General features: G+C 40.5%; 1 protein-coding gene across 1 annotated transcript in view; it reads left to right on the top strand.

Annotated features, from left to right (window-relative positions):
* Window positions 1-21629, top strand: part of PGM5 (phosphoglucomutase 5) — a 174738-nt gene that overhangs the window by 8806 nt on the left and 144303 nt on the right. The window contains exons 2-4 of the mRNA XM_058565304.1: window positions 10827-10989; window positions 16861-17007; window positions 20300-20425. Of these exons, the coding sequence (XP_058421287.1) occupies window positions 10827-10989; window positions 16861-17007; window positions 20300-20425 (436 nt within the window). The remainder of the gene's footprint in view (window positions 1-10826; window positions 10990-16860; window positions 17008-20299; window positions 20426-21629) is intronic.

Genomic DNA, 21629 nt, shown 5'->3' with positions numbered 1-21629 from the left:
TTTGCATGGTCTGTGCATTATTTCCTGTTATGAATTCGCTGGGTCAATGCCACGCTTTTCCACCTTAAACTTCTCTGAGGCTCAGGCTGTAGTAAGAGCACACTCCCCTCACCCCTACCTCCTCCTGCCCCACTGCCCCCTATTGAGGCCAGATCTTAATCTGCTCATTTCATGAGGATTTTCAAGCCTAATGGACTGGGCCATGTGAGAGATTACCGAGAGGAACAGACTAAGCAGAGGCTAAGAGACTCCAGGCTAATCTGCTGGGTAGCCTGAAAATGCACAGCTGCAGGCACTATCGACGCTTTAAAGCATTTTGTCAGGATCTTTGTCAGGGTGCCTGTTCCTGCAGCCCTGCTGAACGTTTGGTGAGGAGGCATAATCTTTTTTTGGACAGGATCTCCTAAATGTAAAGTGACAGATGCTAATGTGGAATATAATACAGAAGACCCAGCTTTGCTGTCATAAATAACAGTAAATTATTTAATCTTGCTGAGTTGTAAATCTATGATTGCCAGAGGTCTTTAGTTCACTGAAACATACTATAGGAGGTGGAGGCACTTAGCAAGTGGCCAGTAATTATTTCCCAACCAGACAGAAACTGGTCTGATGGAATTTACTTAAAGATTCATGTAAATGTATTTTAATTAATTGTGACAAATGCTCAGAGAAAAACAGCTATAAAGAGAGATATATATTCTATCTACAAAGGTGCCAAAGATACTGAGTATTTTGCTTGGGGATTATATATATGATTTGTGTATATACATAAAATTCCTGTCTACCATAAAAGTGCCAGATGTAACATGCTCTTAGGCATTTAGATAGTTTATTATGTACCATATGTGTGTGCACATGTGCATAGGACACATCCCCCCAAAAATATATCTTCTTCCCTAGATATATTCAAGAAGAGAGTAGAACAGAGTCCCAGATGTTAGAAATGCTTGAAGACTTCATAGAATTGAAAGAGGTGACTAAATGTTCCCAAATGACCTATATGTCTATGATAATAAACAGAACTTATGCTGGAGTTGGATGGACCAATAGTAATAAATATAAGCAGTGTAAATCCTACCATCCTTGGCAGGAATCTGTCTTGCAAGGACAGCTTTCTGCGGTGAGCTCAACAACATGGAGAAGTCAGCAGGCCAGCATGGTATATGCCAGTGGACAGTGCAAGTCAGGGGCATAGATAGAAGCAATGAAAGCAGGTCCAGGTTGAGATAAGGTTACAGACGTGGTCCTATCACTCCTTACCATGGACTTGAGCAGTTTCTTAGTGAGCAGGTTTGGTGGTGAGAGAAGAAAGGAGACATTGTACTCACACAGGCATGTTATGACTAATTTTCTATTTAATTATTGGCAAACTACGTTCAGTTTGATTTTTTCCATAGTGTGGATTTAGTCCTCAAGTATTTTTTGGTTTCACGTGTAAAAACTTTAGGTAAACGAACACTTTTACCTGGTCAATAAATGATGGTACATTTAAATAATGGAAGACTATACAGCCACTAAAATCGTGTTGTGGAAGAATATTCAGTGACAGAAAGATAGACTCCAGGAAAGGGCTAGATATATTAAGTGAAAGATGTAGGCTACACAAAAATCCCTTCCATAAAAATTTATAAATATTGAAACAGAGAGAGAGAGAAACAAAAAAAAAAGACAGAGAGCCAGCCCTGATGGCCTAGTGGTTCAAGTTCCACGCTCTCCGCTTTGGCGGCCTGGGTTCGTTTCCCAGTGGCGGAACCACACCACCCATTTTTCAGTCGCCATGTTGTGCCGGTGGCTCACATAGAAGAACTAGAAGGACTTACAGTGAGATATACAAGCATGCTTGGAGCTTTGGCGAGAAGAAAAAAAAAGAGGAAAGATTGGCAACAGATATTAACTCAGGGCAAATCCTTTCCTGCAAAAAAAAAAAATAACCAAAACAAAACAGAAAACAGAGACCAAGACACATAGAAATAACAGAGGTCATTTTTAGGTTTACAGATGATTTTTATTTTCTTCTTGCTTATGTGTACTTCCTAAATGCTCAAAAAAGGAACATGTTTTGGGTGCCAGACTCTGACCTGGAGCTTGGCTGTGTTACCTGTTTTCATGTTCCGTCCTATGATCATTTAGGTCTTTTTGATAACAAAACTGAGATCCAGAGGGATTCAGGATATTTCCCAAAGTCACATAGCCAGTAGGTGGTAAAGTCAGTTTTCACATCTTTTCCCACTGGATACCAAAGTCTCAGCTTATCCCAGGGCATTCAACTCTGCCTTCTTGACCTAGGAGGATCCAATCCAGTTGAGTTGATCACCTCATACAATGGCAGCAAACAGGACCCTTTCTTGTTTTGTGAGCCAAGCCCTATACCTTAAGGTAAAGATCGCAGCATTTGGGCCGACCCCGTGGCTTAGGGGTTAAGTGCGCGCGCTCTGCTGCTGGTGGCCCAGGTTCGGATCCCGGGCGTGCACTGACGCACCGCTTCTCTGGCCATGCTGAGGCCGCGTCCCACATACAGCAACTAGAAGGATGTGCAACTATCACGTACAACTGTCTACTGGGGCTTTGGGGGGGGGGTGAGAAGATCGCAGCATTTTCCAAGCACTAAATTACCTAATCATCAGGAGGGATGTAAACTCCAATTTCACCACCCCCATTTTGCACCTGAGGAAAGCTAGATTGCTTGATCTTCTCAGTGAGATCTTGAGGATTGGTGGGCTCACTGAGGAACAGAACTTGGGCCAAACTGCTAGATGCCTATGACTATTCTGCACTTGTTCAGATGTTAGGAATCGAATGTGAAATCCATCTTGGTTTGGTGCTAATGGGCTCTCATCTCTGCTTCCAGCCCCTGAGGGTGTGTGCAAAGACCTCCAGGGGGATGGTAAGCTGAGGATGAGCTCCGTTGCTCCCATCCAGTCTCCATGTAACAAAGCGTATAACTGCACAATTATCCATGTGTAAATGGAGAAGTCCCTTGATGTTTGGATAACCACATCCATGTCTTAAGTTTGTTATTTCTTGAAATTCCACTTAGCCATCTTCTGCTTACTCATGTGCAGCACTGCCAAAGGGCTGGCACTCCTTTCTGACAGCTGGGCCTGAAAGACTGAAGTCCTGCCATCCATGGCAGCCCGGCTTTGGGCTTGTTCGTGGGTTTTGTTTTTTGTTTAACTGAGAAGACAGGAAACAGGTGTCTTTGTGTATATGGCTTTCCATGCACTTCGTAGATGGACATGGTGGTGCTGTGTGGTCCTGTACAACACTCTCTGCGAACCATCAAGGAAGTGTCTGTTTATTGTTCTCTTCAGTCTCTCTGATTCATTTTGGGAATTACAGGGATATGACACCGTGAACGGAGGATATTGAGGAATGTCAGGCTTACTTTTTCTTTTCTCTCTTTGGGACTCTTTTTTTTAATGACTTATTTAAAGCTAAAAGGGAATCATAAAGGGGAAGACTTATTTAAGGGAGTTCACATATGAAAACAATCCCCCTTTTTTTAGTTTTATGTTACTGGGGACAACTTATTTGGAGTCCAAATCCTGCACCTTCTCTGAGATTCTAGCCTGCGGGTTTAAATTGTGCATTGCTGCTTTCTAGGACTTTAATTTGAGCTAATTAGAAACTGAACTCATACTAAATCTAATTTAGAAGAGTAGTTGTTAGCATTCTGAAAAGAGGGAGCCATCAGGAATAAAACCATTAAGAAAAAGAGTTGTGTCAGGGCCCAGCCCCGTTGCATAGCGGTTAAGTTTGCGCTCTGTGCTTCGGCAGCCTGGGGTTCGCAGGTTCGGATCCTGGATGTGGACATCCGTGTACTGCTTATCAAAGCCATGCTGTGGCAGGCGTCCCACGTAAAGTAGAGGAAGATGGACACAGGTGTTAGCCCAGGGCCAATCTTCCTCAGCAAAAAAGAGGAGTGGCAACAGATGTTAGCTCAGGACTAATCTTCCTCACACACACACACAAAATAGTTGTGTATGGGCCCTGGTGTAAAGAAATAGAAGTGCTGGGACAAAGCTTTGGGAAATAAAATTTTCTCTTTCTCAGGACACTGGTCTGTGGCATGTGGAGGGCTCATTGATGCCCTCGGTACCTGCTAAGCCCATTCATGGGTGAAGCAAACAGTGATACAATCTAGGGGAGGTTTAAGAGTTGATGGAAGGCACTGGGATCAAGTTACAAGGATAGACACAGACACATCACAAGTAACTGCACCATGGGAAATGATGGTAGTTGCACACTGCTCCCTGCTATGTCCCCCCTTTCCCAAGCATTTAGAAGGCAAGACTGGTTAGGAACAAGTTCACGCTGTGTCTATCTATGTATCTGGGTGTCTGGGAAAGTGATGCCTCACATGTATCTGCAGGTGCTCGTGTGACAGTGTTCACATGGCTACCTGTGGATCCTGGGATCTGTATCCGTGTGCCTTCTATGTGTGTATGTAAGTGACAGTGAACTAGGGTTTACCTTGCCCACCTTTCCTAGTAGGAACCGCAGGACATGTTCCTCGGTGGCAGTAAAGCCCACCCAGGTTAGTGTACTTTCTACAGGGCTGGGTGGGGTTCCCCTTCTTCTAGCCAAACACAGACCATATGGTGTCGGAGTGGTGGTTCCTCCAGTGCCCCGTTTGGGAAAGTCAGCGAGGGAGCAGCAGAATGCCATGGCTTGGACCTCCCCTGGCTGTGGTCTGGGTTTCACTCAGGAATAAAAGTCAGATGTTGCCTGCTCCAATGCTGTAAACAAAGCCAAAGCTAATTATGTAAATAGACCAATTTTCCTTGTCTGCTATATTGGCGGAGGGTAGTGTTTCTAGGACTTTTTCAGAAAGTGAAGTGGTAGTTTAAGGGATAATCTGCTGTCTAAAAATGAATTATTTTAGATGTTGGGGGAGGGGAATGAGATTTGGGGAAGGCAATAGCATAATCTGTGTCATGTTTACTTTCACAAAGATTTCTTTTTATATAATCTCATCTTAAGTGAATTTTCACAACCCTGTACCGTCTCGGCTTTGCAGATGAAGACACCAAGCCTCGGAGAAGTGAAGTGGTTTGTTCTACTCAGGGTTAGAGCCAAGACAGTCATATCTAGATCTTTTCACTTCAAGTCGAATGCTTTTTCTTTATACAACAGGGTTTCCAAAGGTTATATTTTTTTGGTCAATTACTAGGTCTTGAAAGCTGTACCTTTCCTGATGATACCTGTCTTGGGCTAATTGGGATAGGGAGAGTTAACAGAAGAGGAGGAAACAGACACACAGAGGAGAAGTTGATTTGAATACGGAGGCAGAGACGGGCGATGCGGCCACAAGCCCAGGAACGCTGGGCAGCCACCAGAGGCTGACAGTGGCAGGGACCAGATTCTTTCCTGGAGCCCTCTGAGGAAGTGTGGCCCTGCTGGATTTCAGACTTTTAGCCTCCAGAACCGTGAGAGAATACATTTCTGTTGTTTTTAGCCTCCAAGTTTACAGCAATTTGCTACAGCAGCCACAGGAAACTAATATAGATTTTGCAGTAGTTTACAGATTTTGTTTTAGTTTCCTAGGGCTGCTATTTCTGTAAAATTGGTGACTTAAAACAACAGACATGTATTCTCTCACAATTTTGGAAGCCAGAAGTCAAAATCAAGGTGTCAGCAGGGCCACACTCCCTACAGAGGATCCAGGGGAGAATCATTCCAGGCCTCTTCTAGCTACTAGTGGCTGTCATAGCTCTTGACATTCCTTGGCTTTTGGCCACATGGGTCCAATCTCTGCCTCTATCTTCACACCGCCTCCCTCTGAGTGTCTATCTTCTCTTCTATGTGTCTATTTCAGTACAAATAAGGTGCTGCCCCTTTCATGGTGGAAGTGGGCCAATATAATCAACCTACCACCAGGTAGCTGGCTGATCACCCTGGGAATGGTGCCATATTAGGGACTAAATGTTGGTCTCTGCTGCTGGCAGATTGGGCACTCAGCAGTGGCTGTAGCCAGGTGGGCCTCGGTGACTGGAAGTCTACATTGCTGAGCCCATGCATAACCTCCATCCCTGCCACCATGGCCACATTGTTCATGAGCCCACTGGACAATGACAGGAGTGGCTGAGGAAAGAGGCTAACTGGTATCCACAGATTTGGTCATCCTATCCACTTGATTACTAAAATCCTCCACTGCTGAGGTCACCTTTTGGTGAGCATTCACATGGGACACAAATATCTTCACAATTTTTTATGTCTTACCTTAGAAACCTCATCACTCTGGCTCATGCATCTCCTCCAGCATTTGTCACCCCTCAACTAGATTTATATACAGTGTCTAGCACTAACTCATTTTTCTGGTATTGGTGGGTAAATGAGCAGGTCCACGTAAGTGAAATTTCCAGATAACTAGAATTTAATCTTCTGTTAATGGTCCAATTATAACAGAAATGTTTCAGGTTGAAATTTTAAGTGTATTTTCCCACTTTAACCTTAAACAGAGTATATACTACCTTTTCAAAAAAGAAATAATTGAAATTTAATGACAAAAAATTTATCTATAATCTCTCCTACTTAAATAAACCTCACATATTTATTTCTGTATTTTTCTAAGTGCTATCTCCAAGTGTACATAATTTTACACTGTTGTAATCACATAAAAGTTATTTTGTACTCTGCATTTTTGATTTAGCATTAAAGCATTGTCTATGAGTTCTTATAGCAAATAAACCTGAAATATAGGCAATTTTTATTGCCTTAAAAACAATAGCAAGTTATTTCTCACTCACTTAATAGTCCAGTGTGGATGTTGCTGGTGGGCAAAGACTCTTGTCTATCCAGTGAGGTAGGGACCCAGGTTCCTTCCATCTTGTGGCTCTGGCATCTCTATGGTCACCTGTACAGAGTCTGTGAAAGTGGAAACAAGCAGTGTAGAGAAGGCATATTTGCTTCTGAACATCCTTAGCCTAGAAGAAACACACATTACTTCTGTTCTCGTTCTCACACTAGTTTATCACTCATTGTGGAAACTAGTCATGTGGCCACACCTAGATGCAAGGGTCGTCTAGAAAATGTAGCCCCTGGCTGGGTAGCTGCTTCTTAGCTACAACTCTGTACTATGGAAGGGGATCAGAACTTCTTGTGGACTGTGTACCAAGTCTGCCACAGCTCCATGATCTTCATAATTATCCTTTTAAATAGTTGAAGAATATTCCATAAGTTGTTATCTCACACTTTATTACCAGGTTCTTCATTATTAGACATTCATGGAGATTATTTTTAGTTTTTCACTTTTAATGAATACCACTGTAGGAAACATCTACAGAGACACACTTTTTCTCTTTTAAAGATCATTTCTTTAAGAATTATTCTGAAAAATGGGAGAGAGAGAAAATTATGAACAAAAGTTACAAATATTTTTCAGATTCTTGAGCCTACGGTGTTATTCCTTGAGGGCATTGACTAAATTATATTCACTGCTGTATCTGCAGGGTCTTCTACATTGCCCATTTCATGGTAATAATAAAATGACTGAATGACTAAATAAATTTTAACAAAAGCATATGGAACATAGTTTATCATCGCTCATACTTTATCTTGGATATAATATGAGTATAATGATTGTCCTATGTCTTTCCTGTCTTGATAAACGGCACCACCATCCATAAAGTTATTAAAGGTAGAAATCTGGGTATTGACTCCTTTCCTCGCCACCCTTGTATTAGTTATTTATTGCTATGTAAGAAATTATGACAAAGCTTAGTGGCTTGAATAACAAAAAATATTTATTATTGCTCACAGTTTCTGTGGGACAAGAAGTGGATCGTTCTGACTTAGTCACAGTCAGATATTGGTGGAGGCTTTGTCATATGAAGGCTTGACCGAGGTTGGAGGATCCACTGCCAGATGGCTCATCTACACGGTTGGTAGCTTGGTGCTGGCTGTTGGTGGGAGGCCTCAGTTCCTCCCCATACAGGTGCCTACACATGGCTCCTTGAGCATCTCATGACATGGTGGCTGGTATCCCCCAGAGTGAGAGCAAGGCAGAAGCAACGATGTCATTTATTGCCTCACCTTGGAAGTCACACACTGTCACTTCTGCAATGTTCTACTAATCATCCAGATCTGCCTTATTCAGTGTGGGAGGGGATGTCACAGAGGCAAGAATGCCAGAAGGCAAGGATTGTTGGGGGCTATCTTGGAGACTGGCTACCACAGCTCTTCTCTTCCATATTTCATTCCACCTACATGTTCTGTTCATTCTCCTTCCAAAAATATATCTCATATATAATCACTTCTCTTCATTTCTACTGCCTCTAGCCTGGTCCAAGACACTCTTCACACTCAGCTCTGCTGAGATAGCCTTCCAACTGATCTTCCTCCTTCTGCTCTTGTCACTTTCTAAGGTATTTTTCACAGAGCGTCTATTCATTAATTTTTTCAATTAATTAATTCAACATGTATTTATTGTGTTCTTACTACACGCTAGGTTTGTTCTAGGTTCTTGGAATATAGCCCTGAAAAAACAAAGTCCTAGACCTTATAAATAGTGGGGAAATAAATGAACAATATGGAAAATGTTAGATGGTAACAGATGTAATACAGAAGATTAAAGCAGGGTAAAGGAAATAGAGGACAATAGGGAAATTAGGGACTTCAGAGTGCTGTATTATATAGGGCTGTCGAGGATGCCATCTCTGATTAGTTGACATTGGAACAGAAACCCAGAGGACAGGAGGATGCAGGCGTGTGAACACCTGGTAAGAGCGCTCTAAGCAGAGGTAAGAGCAAACGCAAAGGCCCTGATCGCGCTTGATGTGTTTGAGGAACAGCAAACCAGCCAGTGTGGCTGGAGCAGAGGGAGGGAGGGAAGTGGAGAATGGCAGGCGATGGGGGTCAGATCATGTAGGGCCTTGTAGACTATGATGAAGACTTTGGCTATATGTTGGGTTGGTGTGGGACAAGGAAAGTGATTGAAATGTTTTGCTGACATGATATGACTTGCTTTTTATTAAAAAAATTTTTTTTTAAATAAGATCATTTGGACTGCTCAGTCTCTGATCTTTTAAAATGTAAATGATAATCAGGTCACTTCCATTGCTTAAAACTCTTCACTGGGTTCCCCTTGCACTGAGAATAAAATCCAAGCTCCCTTAGCTATTATTATTATTGTTATCGTTATTATTAATATTGACATCCCATTATTGTCTATCACAGAATCCTGCTGATTTCCTTCCTAATATGTATCCAACTAGTAACTATTCTTATTATTAGGCTTATTTGTTTATAACCTGCCTCCTGCACTTGAAAATACATGCTCTGGGGTAGTGGTATGTGGGTCTTTCTGTACTAGATCATCCCAAGACTGCTTTGTTTTTGGAGCTCCTGTGTTTGCTCTTTCTAAATTTTTCTGTATCTTCCCTCATTGTCGTATTTGATCAGTGACCCATTTCTAGCAATGCCATAGTTAGTGCCAGGGTAAGTTTGCTGTTGAGCGGGGTGCTAGAGCTTGCTCTGGCTTGTGGGCTACATCAGTACTTCTCAAACTTTAATGGACAAATGAATTATCTGGAAGGAGGGGAGGGTATTTGTTAAAATACTGATTCTTCTTCAGCAGCTCTTGAGTGGGCCTCGAGGTTCTGCGTTTCTACCATGCTCTCAGGGGATTCTCATGCTGCTGGTCCTTTGAGTAACAAGGGGATTTGATCACCAAGCTTGGCTGAACATTGGAATCACCTGTAGAGCCTTTAAAACTACAAATGCCTTGATGCCACCCCCAGAGACTCCGACATAGTTAGTCTGGGATGCAGTCTGAGTACTGGGAATTTTAAGGTTTCCTTAGTGATTCTAATTTGTAGTAACATTTGAGAACCCCTGGATGGGATGACACTGGGCTCTATTTTAAAACAAAGTATACCAAGTAATGCCCCTCCGGGCTGTGTTGCTTTCTTTTTTTAAAGTCAGTTTTGTAGCTGTAGAAAGAGTCTGGCCACACCCATGGATGATCTCCAGATCTCCCTCTAGCATGACTGGATAGTTTCTCTGATGTCCCCAGCACATGCTGTCACTTAGTGGCAGAAATCAAATTCTTGCCTTCAGAAGAGTGGTTGTTCTGAGTGCAGTTAAAATATACCTGCTGACGAGGAGGCTGTAGGAAGTCAGGTCCCTCCTGCATGAGCTTGTGCTGAGGCAGAGGAAGGGGGTGAAGCAGAGAAGCGCTCCATTTCTTTTTTTTTTGTAATTTCTTTCTTTCTTTCTTTTTTTTTTTTCTGAGGAGATCAGCCCTGTGCTAACATCTGCCAATCCTCCTCTTTTTTTCCTGAGGAAGACTGACCCTGTGCTAAGAAGCGTGCCCGTTTTCCTCCACTGTATATGGGACGCCGCCACAGCATGGCTTGACGAGCAGTGCGTTGGTGTGCGCCCGGGATCCGAACTGGCGAAGCCCGGGCCGCACGGAGCACACGCACTTAACCACTTGCGCCACCAGGCCAGCCCCCTTTCTTGTAATTTCTAGCATGTGGATGTACAGAGTTTCTAAGCCAGTAACCAGCTAAGAACTTCTTGTGTGGTTCAAGCTAATCCTTTGCTCATCAAAAGCAGATGTTTCAAACTACTGAAAATCAATGAGGCAGATCCAATTTTACAGGTTAATAATTGACTGCTAGATGAGGGTGCCCCCAAATGGTCTTCCAGACATTGAGCATGAGAGACAACCCCAGAGCCCTCCCCCGATCCCTAACCTAAAGCTCATTCAGTTCATCTTGCCAAGTGATTTACTGTGTATTAACAGAGCCTGGGGCACTTTCCCATTGAAATGCCTTCAGTCTCATGTAACTGGATTGATTTTTTTTTCCTGGCTGATCTAGATTGGACGACTGATTATTGGACAGAATGGCATCTTGTCGACACCTGCTGTTTCCTGCATTATCAGAAAGATCAAGGCAGCTGGTGGAATCATCCTGACAGCCAGCCACTGCCCTGGAGGACCAGGGGGAGAGTTTGGAGTGAAGTTTAATGTTGCCAATGGAGGTATGTGGTTCAGAATATGCCTTACTCATCATGATTTCTTTCCTCTTGTATTATCATAGTCTTACAATGACCCTCTCATCATAGACAAGCAAGTGGAGAGGAAATGGCTCAGAAAAACCCAGTAAGGTGATTGTATTGACTAGGGTTCTCCAGAGAAACAGAACCAATAGGATATAAAGAGATTTATTCTAAGGAATTGGCTGGGTTCTTGTTCAAGATGGCAATGTAGGAAGATCCTGGGCTCACCTCCTCCCGTGAACACACCAAATTTACAGATATATTGAACAATTTCTTCTGAGAAAAAAAAAACAAAAAGACTCCTAAAAAGTGGTGGAGTGACCCCTTCACATCACACACAGTGGGGAGGGAACCCAAAACCTGGAGCTTCTCCCTGAGGAGTGAAGGGTTTGTATCCAACCTGGGGCACCTCAACTTTTAAGACCAGCCTCTGAGACATGAGCCCCCAAAACATTTGGCTTTGAAGAACAATGGGGGGCCCACGAGGGACCCTCTGGGCTGGGAAGTGAAGGATGGATCTTAATGGGCTAGCACACAGACTCACATTCCCCAGGGCCCAGCGAAGGAATTGGCTTACGTGATTATAGAGGCTGAGAAGTCCCAAGATCTGCAGTTGGCAAGCTGGAGACCCAGGAGAGCCAACGGTATAGGTCCATCTGAGTCGGAAGGCCCGAAAAGCAGCAGAGCTAGTGGTGTAACTTCCAGTCTGGCATCGAAGGCCGGAGAGGACCGTTGTCTCAGATTGAAGACAGTCAGGCAGAGAGAGCGAATTCTCCCTTACTCAGCTTTTTTGTTCTGTCCAGGCCTTCAGTGGGTTGGATGAGGCTCACCCACATTGGGGAGGGCAATCTGCTTTACTCAGTCTACTAATTCAGATGTCAATCTCATTCAGAAACACCCTCACAGACACACCCAGAATAATGTTTAACCAAATATCTGGGCACCCTGTGTCCAAGTCAAGTTGACACACAAAATTAACCATCACAATGCCCAAGGAGACATGACAGGGAAGTGGCATAAAGAGATCTTGAACCCACTTGATCTCTTCATTCCTCACACTCCTCAGCACAGTGAAATGGTTGAATAACGGATGCTTGTCTGATATGGAAAGACTCTGGATTTTAAAGTTGGAACATACTCGCAAAGTCATTTAGAGCGTTCCCCTCATTTTACAGATGAACAAATCAAAGCCCTGAGAGGCTGTTATCTGCTCAAGGTCACACGGCTGCTCTGGGCCAGAGAAATGATATTTTAGCATGATTCCTGGACACTCTCTTTCCTATAGTGTTGACTTTCTCTCACTGAAATGCTTAGAGTTATTTTACTTTTTCTTATATTTACAGAAATTTATAGTTTGGAGGTCCTGGTGGAGTGGGATATGTGTATAGGGATGAATTAAAAAACTTTTTGAACGTATATAAAGGTAGAGAAAGTAGTAAATGGATAGCGTGTATCCATTACTTTGTTTTTCCATTTTGCTTATCTTTTTTCTTCCTGAAGAGTTTTAAGGTAAATTACAGCATGAAGACATTTCACACTTAAATATTTCTGAGTGCATCTCTTAAAAAGAAAGACATATTCCTACATGACTACATTATCACACCTAATGAATGGCACTAATTCTCTAATGTGATCTAAAACCTAATCTGTATTCACGTTTTTCCAATTGTCTTCAAAATGTTATTTATAGCTATTTTGTTCAAACCAGGATTCATCCCAAAACCATGCATTGCATTTGATTGTTAAGTCTCTTAAATCTCTTTTAATCTAGAACACTGTGTCTTCGTGTGTATGTGGGTGGGAGCTGAATTTTAACCAGCAACAGTTACCATTATGAATTATTCCTGGCCCCAGGAAAAATAGCACATCCTGAAGGGAATATACTTATCTCCCCCTTCTTGCAGCCATTTTGGATATTATCCAAACAAAGAACTTTATTCATGTCAAGTGTTAAAAAAAAACACAACACTTGATGAAGTGCCTTGTCTTTGAAGGCATGCTCAGAGAAACCCTGCTTCACTGAAAAGCACACTTAAGACCTACATCTAGTCTTGCAGCAGCTACTGAATATTTTAGGAAAAAATATACACTGTGCAGGTATTCTATACACTGATAACATAGGAAATTGAATAGGCTCAGAAAATGACAATTTGTAGAGCAATGTAATATATAAGTTGCCAAACTAAACAATGGATTTCAAGTAAGCATTTGAAATTAATATCTGACTTCATATCTTGCAAAAGCATCTCAGTCATCTCTATGATATCCTGTGAGGCATTAAGGGAGAAGATATTATTTAAATACCCTGTTTGTAGACTAAACTATAGGAGGTTATGAGACCTATTCAGTCATACCTTGAATATGGGAAAGGAGTTGAACTTATTTAGCCTTTAACTATGTTGAAAGTCCTTCCTTTTACATTTAATTCTTCATGTTTGTATGTCTTGGCGTCATTAATGAAACTGACATTCCTGATGGCATAGACAGATTCGGTTGGTTTCTCCCTAATAAAAGTAGAATAAGTTTTACCATAACTTCTTTTCCAGAAGAGGTATTCATCTCTTCTGATTGTGTGTCATACAGATACATCTTATGGAATAAATTAAAAGGCTAAGGGTCTATAGAATTAGTAAGCATATCCAGGGAAATGGGACACGTGGAGCTATGTTGCTTTTAAAACATATTTAGAGGACAGGACCATTCTGAGTTTGTTTTGAAGTAGAAGAGAAGATGCTAGAGGAGAAATGGAATCAATAATAAAAATACTGATTTTTCTTTGAATACTTAAAATGTGCCAGGCACCATACTCAGAACTTTGCATACATACATTATCTCATTTAATCCTCATAACAACCTGATGAAGTCACTGAGGAATAAAATGGTTTAAAAAACTTGACCAGTGTCACAGAATTAGTAAGCTGTGGAGTTCATTTAGAACCTAGATACCAAGAAGGGGGCAGAACTGAGTAACAAGGTGAAGATGGGGGAAGAAGCAACTTTGAGGGGTGCAGAATGAAAGTTTTAGGAAATAGTTGCCTATATTTGTTAAAAAAAAATTAAGAAGAAAGGTTGCCTGCTAAGATAATGGGGTAAGAATAGACAAGGGACTTGAGATAAATGGAGATGTTTTGTGAAAGGTACTATGGGAAATTTGTTGAGGATTCCTGAGGGGTTGTGAAGATCAGGTGAAGTTAAGCAGCCTCAATCTTGGGGGGAGCCAGTTTGTGTAATTTCATGAGTACCTTCAGCAATGCATGGGAGTCTGGGAATGGTAGCAATGGGAGCAGACGGTGGCGATGTCCCGGGGTTGGGGCATGGCAGTGTGGGCATCGCAGAGCATCAAGAGGGCTGGTAGCTGTTAAGAGTGTCTGAGCTGACATCAGAGTATTAGAATTCAAATCCAGCCTCTGTCAATTACCAAGTCTGTGACCTTGGTTAAGGTCACTTCTTGCAATTTCGGTTTCCCCATTTGGAAAATGAGGATAATAATAATTCTTACTTCTTTTGCTTTTTGTGAGTGGTAAATTCCATATAAAGTATGAAGTGTGGTAAATGTAAGTTTCAATAAATGTTGGCTTGTGTTGTTATGCTAACAAAGGCATAGCTCAAATGGGTCTTGCCTGGGATAAGAAACCAATGAAACCAGAATGGCCTGAGGGCCTGGGATTAATCAAGCAATGATGGGCGTCAGCATGGGAATGAGGAGCAGGGTCAGCAGAGGTGCAGAGTAGGGTAGATGGAAGATAAGCAGGGTAGATGGAAGACTAGTGGGCTGAGGACACTCAATTTTGATATTTTTGAAAGAAGCATTTCGAGAGACAATAAGACATAAGGTGTGACTGTACCAGGCATTGACTAAAATGAAGAGGAAAGTCTTTGGAATGGAAGATGTCAAGGAACTTCGAAGTTGTCAGGGAATGCTGAGGTTGGTGACGAACTCTGAGGTTATCAACATGGGTGGTTGGGTGGCATCATGGAAAGTTATCTAACATGCCAGAACCTGTTGTACTTTTGGAAACCAGTATGCTTTGGCATTAAAACTCAGAGAGAGACTTCTTTTCAAAAGGGATGGACACAGCCAAAGAACATAGCGTGGCAGCTAGGGGCCAGAGGAATATTCATGCATTCTTTAATTTAGCAAGCATAAAAAATGCAAAAAACCAAACAAGAGTGTTTACTTTTTAAGTTTTGCAAAAGGGTAAAAAATGGTGAGAAGTGAAGTTAGAAGGGCTGTGTTTATCTCTTTGTGGTCTTCACTTTTCCTATATGACAAGAAAATGTGAGTATAATCTACTAGACCCTTTTCTTTCCCACCTGCTGGAATGGGGCTATTGCTATTTCTGATTTTTTTTTTTTTTAGCTGAGGAAGATTCGCCTTGAGCTAATATCTATTGCCAATCTTCCTCTTTTTGCTTGAAGAAGATTGGCCCTGAGCTAACATCTGTGCCAATCTTCCTCTATTTTGTATATGGGTCGCCGCCACAGCCTGGCCGCCAACAAGTGGTGTAGGTCCGTGCCTGGGACCTACCTAACCACTAGGCCACGGGCCCGGCCCATATTCATTTTTTTTAACAGCTTTTTTGAGGTATAATTGACATACAAAAAACCTGCACATATTTAGTGTATGCAATTTGATGAGTTTGGGCACTATTCTTACTTATATGATCAATGAGCATTTATTGGGGGGCAGTAACAGTGCTATGCTTGAGGGCAGCGCTGTCCAATAGAAATATATTGTGAGTCACATATGTAATTTAAAATTCTCTAGTAGCCACATAAAAAAATAAAAACAAAGAGGTGAAATGAATAATATATTTTATTTAGCCTAACGTATACAAAATATTATGATTTCAACATTTTGCTATATAAATTATTAATGCAATCTATATTTTTCTATGAACTCATCGAAATTTGGTGCATATTTTACGACGACAGCACATCTCAATTTGACTAGCCATATTTCAAGTGCTCAGTAGCCAATTGTACTTGACAGTGCAGCTCTAAGGATTGGGATAGAAAAGAAATCAAGAAATAATTTCTGTTCAGTAGAAAGTTATAATATAGTTGGTAGGTGAGATTAATACTCACAGCTATCTATTTATCTATGTATCTATCATTTATATTTTAGATCTTTCAATCTACTTATTTATTTGATTCCCAAACTTGTTGCAAGAAATCTAAAGTGGCTTGCATTAAGATGTAAAAATTAAAAATAAAAGAAAAATCAAAAGAGGACAACTGTTGATTTCATTTAAAATCTGTCACAGCTTAGTTGTTAACTTGACCTTGTAAGGAAATGTATCTGAGATTTTTAGCTAAAGCTCATCTTAAAAACTTGGGAGTCACTAGAGAGTGTGAGTTGGGGAAAATAATTTACCCTGGTAAGCTCATGCATCATCTAGGCACAGACCTGGGAGTAGGAATCATATTTTCTTTCTCTAGGTACACTTGGGAAGCTACAGTTTAAATCTGGAATCCCTCACTTCTGTCAAATGCATATCCTGTTTGTGTCTCATATCCTGAATAAAGCTGATTACATAAGCGGGTCTCCCTGGCAGATGTGAAACTATTTTTAGGAAAGACGTATCATTGCTTAGAAGTGGATTAAAACAAACAAACATGTAGGTTATTAGCTTACAAAGAACAGGTGAGGCTGACCAAATTTCCTCCATAGTGGATGAAAACAACATGAGAAATATCAAGGCTAACTGAACTGTGAATGTTGTCCATTGTTTGGAGAACAAATGGATCTTTCTCCTGCTTGGTGGAGGAGGAGGTAACATTTCTCTGATTGAAATTCTGGACACTTTTAAAAAAATTTATTTTTGGTGGTGCATTATTTTCAAATTTTAGGTCCTGCGCCAGATGTCGTCTCAGATAAAATCTATCAGATCAGCAAAACAATCGAGGAATATGCCATATGCCCTGACCTTCGAATCGACCTCTCTCGACTAGGAAGACAAGAATTTGACCTGGAGAACAAATTCAAACCGTTTAGAGGTAATAGATTATATTTTGAAGAAGTCAGAATAACTCCGTGGATGGGGGTGACTCTGGTGTCTGCAGGGGAGGACACACTTGAAAGCGATTGAATTATCAATCTCAGGAGTGACACTTGATAAATAGATGTAATCTGGCTGAGGAGCAGAGGGAAATGAGAGCAGCCAAGATATTCAGAACTGGCAACTTTCAAAAACCGCTTTCCACACGCTCTATCATTTTCAACATAGGGCAAGTTTCATGGCTGACTCTTCGACAGCGTTCCAAGAACAGGCTGTGAATGGCCAAAATATGTCTTTGTTTTTCTAAGTAATTAAGGTGAAGATGCTAGAATACCTTAGATAATTAAAAAGAGGCTCAACAGGGTAGTGGGTTATTGAAATTTCCCAGGGAAGGTAGGCGTTTCTTTTCCAAGCCAGAACCATGCAGTTCAGCCTGATTCAATATACAATTATTGATCATCTGCTCTGTGCCAAGGAGTCTGTTAAGAGATTTTACAAAGGAATTCAGTAAATACCAAATGGATTTAGGCAAGTGGTTCAAGAATGAAAGAACCAGGGGCCAGCCCAGTGGCGTAGTTGTTAAGTCCGCGCTCTGCTTTGGTGGCCCGAGGTTCTCAGGTTCGGATCTTGGGTGCAAATCTATGCACTGCTCATCAAGCCATGTTGTGGCGGAGTCCTACATATAAAATAGAGGAGGATGGGCACAAATGTGAGCTCAGGGCCAATCTTCCTCAGCAAAAAGGGGAAAGATTGGCAAGAGACCTTAGCTCAGGGCCAATCTTCCTCACCAAAAAGAAAAAAAAGAAAAAGAATTAAAGAAAATAATAAAATTCCCCAAAATATTATCCTATATTATAGAGTGAATAAGATATCTAAAGTACTTATAACCTTTCATGCTATAAGTTAATATTGAACTGTATAACATTAATACCATGTATATGCATGTCATTTTTTCCCTCTATTTTATCATATTGCTTTTTCTTAAAAGGCATGCAAGTAGCAATAAAACTAACCTTTTTTTACTCCTTTAGTGCCCCTATAAGCTTAAACTAAATACAGTTTGTATTAAGCTGGTATCCTTATTTTACAAGTAATTTAACTTAGCTAAAAACATGAACTACCTGGCTCATGGCTATGCGGTATTTTAGGGTCAGAGAAGAGCTTGAAATGCGCTTTTCAGGAGTCACGGAGTGGGCCAACTCTACCACATTTTTCTTGAAAGATTTTGAGTCAACTGTTTGCTTAGCTTGTCAGCAGAAATTAATTGAAAGCCATGTGATATTTACTGGAAGAAATGGTGCCTGCTTTTATTAATCTAGTTGGGAGCGTGCACACATACACACACACACACACACGCGCACACACACACACACACAGGCCTACATAATGGCCCGACAACTAAAAGCAAGGGATATATTATATTAAACAAAATGATTTAAATGTGCTTGATTACATATGTTTGGAAGGACTGGACAATAAGATGAGTGAGAAAAATCAGCCTTCACCATCAGGAAGAAGTTATATTTATTTATTTATTTTTGATATCTTCACCATTTTATTAGTTGTCCAAGAGACCTAGATTTTTGGTGAGCTGAGATTCAGGCCCATTGCTGCAGCCACACTGCTGGTTTGATGAGTTTTCTAAAATACTACAGATTCCAGGAGGTGGTTAGAAAGATTCCCTGGCTCCCAAGAGGAATTTGGAGATAGCTTTTTGGGATAATTTATGTGCTGTTCTCTTGCTGTTTAAAGTGTCGAGCAAGGCTTGAGTTAATTGGAAACAAGTCAGTCCTTGGCATTTCACTTAAAGGATCAAGAGGATGAACTATGGGAGGTGAACTTTCAAATTTCACTGAATTCTACTTGCGTCCTTGTTTTTCACGTTTCTGTTTGATACTATGTGTTATCTGCTATAAATACCAAATGTGTTTAGACAAGTGGTTCAAGAATGAAAGAACCAGAATGAAATTGCCAAAAATATTATCCTATACTGCAGAGTATAAACTTCTAACTTCTAACGTATTCAGGACATAACCTTTTATTTTCTAGATTAATTTTTTTATTGTGGTAAAATATACATAACATAAAGTTTACCATTTTAACCCTTCTTAGGTGAACAGTTCATATAGATTAATGTTAATTACTTTATTTTATAGATTAATATCCTCCTCATGTCAAAATATGATTAAGAACTATCTGTGTTCTGTAAAAAGCAATTATATTATATTTGAATGGACATGCATACTACATTGATTTAAGTGCAAGGAAAAATACTTTTAGATGTGTCTTTGACCAGATGAAGGGATAGTTTCATATTACATATTAAAATCTCATTCATATTGCACCTGGATTTACTGAAAATTATTAAAAGTGGTTTGGTAATATGTTTGGTGGAGTTTAAGCATTTCAGGATTCCAAAGTAATATGTGTTTGAAAAATTTGAAAAACAGTATATACGATTTTCAAAATTTAACTATGAATTTAAAAACCAAGGCCTAAAGAGTCAAATATTTACTACTTCTAGGAAAAGTACTTTCTGAGTATTAATTATGTACTAATTGCCAAGTCTGAAAAATGTAATGTATTCTGGGTTTTATGTATCAGTCAAATAAATGGAAAAGACTTGTTTTGGATTCCTGGTCATTGGGTGGTGCTGGACACTGGAGAACATTTGTGTTTAATGAGGATTTCTAAATGTCTAGCATTCGCCCTGAAACTGGTACTAGATTGGGCATGCAAGAGACTTCATGCAAACTCAGGAATATATCCTTCATGACCATTTCTGAACCCAGATCTAGTTGGCACAATGGCATTTGGAAAATAGGGGTCAGTGCTGAGGTCATTCCTTGATTTGTTTCACACCAGCTGAGTCATTCTTTGGCCAACCTCCACGGGAGAGGCAACTGAGTGTGCCAAGATGTCTCTTAGCATTGAGGTGTGTGCATTTTGGGGGAGGGAGGTGGAGGAGAGAAGGTGGGAGTAAGGATAACAGGACACAGTTTTGTCTTCACTACTTTATTCTTGTGGTTGATTTTTCACCTGCAAAGAAGAATTTATAACTTGATATTATTTATATCCATTAATCACCTGAAAAAGTTGTAACATCTTGATTGTGCCTTAATTTGTGATTTTGTCTACAAATGGACACTTCACTTCCCACATAGTACGTGGGATTTTGATGGGACTGTGATCAGAATTTCATGCTATTAGAGTAGTGATTCTTTTTTTATGCTTCCAAGTATCTTTTGTGGATATGGTCATTGATGTTTCCCTTTGTTTCCCATTGTTAGTGGAGATAGTGGACCCAGTGGATATCTATCTCAACCTCCTTCGGACCATCTTTGACTTTAACGCCATTAAGAGTTTGCTGACTGGGCCGGGCCAACTTAAGATCCGAGTTGATGCGATGCATGGAGGTAAGGTCACGGTCTTCTACCATTGATGGGCAAGAAATGTCCACGAGACCTCTATACATGTTGGATTTCTGGGATTACCAGGAAGGTTGGATTCATAGATATTGACACAACATGTATATGTTGAGATATTTAGAATGCTCAGGAAAACTTCAGGGCTCTAATTTCTCTTTTGATGCAAATGAAAACAAAGGTTGAACAAATGAGTTTGAGACTATGCCTGTTGGAGTATGGAGTGGATATGTAAAAACTGTAGTCATTAAAAAAATATTTTGATCACAGTACATGCACATAGTTTAAACACTCAACTAGTTCAAAATTTATTATGAAAAAATTCATCCCCAACTCCTTCCCCTGATTATCTACTTTCCAGAGGCAACCTTCTTTTTTAAAAACTCTTTTAGCTTTTTTTTTTAAGTATTTATCTCCCTATTACTAAATACCATGAATATACTGCTCCTTGTTGATTTTTCAGTTTGGGGCTTTATTGACTTCATACTATAGAAAATGATGTTGTAGCTCTTTTTCACCCTCTCCGCTCACTAAATCCAAGCACACTTCTTTAAACTAATTATGTCATCATTTTGGTAAGACCAGTATCCAGTGTCTACATTATCATACACTCCTGAGCCATGCAAAACACTATAATTACATTTTCTTTACAGTACTTTTCTCTTTCCTTGGAATTAGTAATTGTCTTATTTTCTCATTGCTTAGTGTTTGTTAAGTGTATTTACCACTATTGACCCCCATATTCTCCCAGTTTAAATCTTCTCTCCATTTTCCTGGAGACCTCTGATCTGCTCTGCTCTGCACTGGTTGCTCTCTGAGCCTGCTATCATCCTGCAACGTTCTCTTATCATCATTCTAGTAATTCCCTTTATCCCTCTCTTATGTTGACTCTCCTGTTTCTGGAGACTTTGTCCTACATTTTTTTGGTTTACTCCTACATTTTGGAGAACTCCTTCTCCAGGAACTCTGTGACAGAAAGCTCACAGGACATAAATGTTTTAAGTCATCGCATATCTGAAAATGTCTTTTTTCTGTGCTTACTCTTAATTGATATTTGTCTAGATATAGAAATCTAGGTTGGATGTTATTTTCCTTCAGAAGTTTGAGGACATTGATCCATTGTTTTATAGCCATTCGTATTGAACTTGAGAAATCTGATGCTATTCGGATTTTTAATCCATTGTATGAAATCTTT

This window comes from Diceros bicornis, chromosome 22 (assembly GCF_020826845.1).
Source record: "Diceros bicornis minor isolate mBicDic1 chromosome 22, mDicBic1.mat.cur, whole genome shotgun sequence".
Taxonomy (NCBI): Eukaryota; Metazoa; Chordata; class Mammalia; order Perissodactyla; family Rhinocerotidae; genus Diceros; species Diceros bicornis.
Note: the sequence above shows the minus strand (reverse complement) of the source record. Positions and strands in the feature narration are given on the sequence as shown.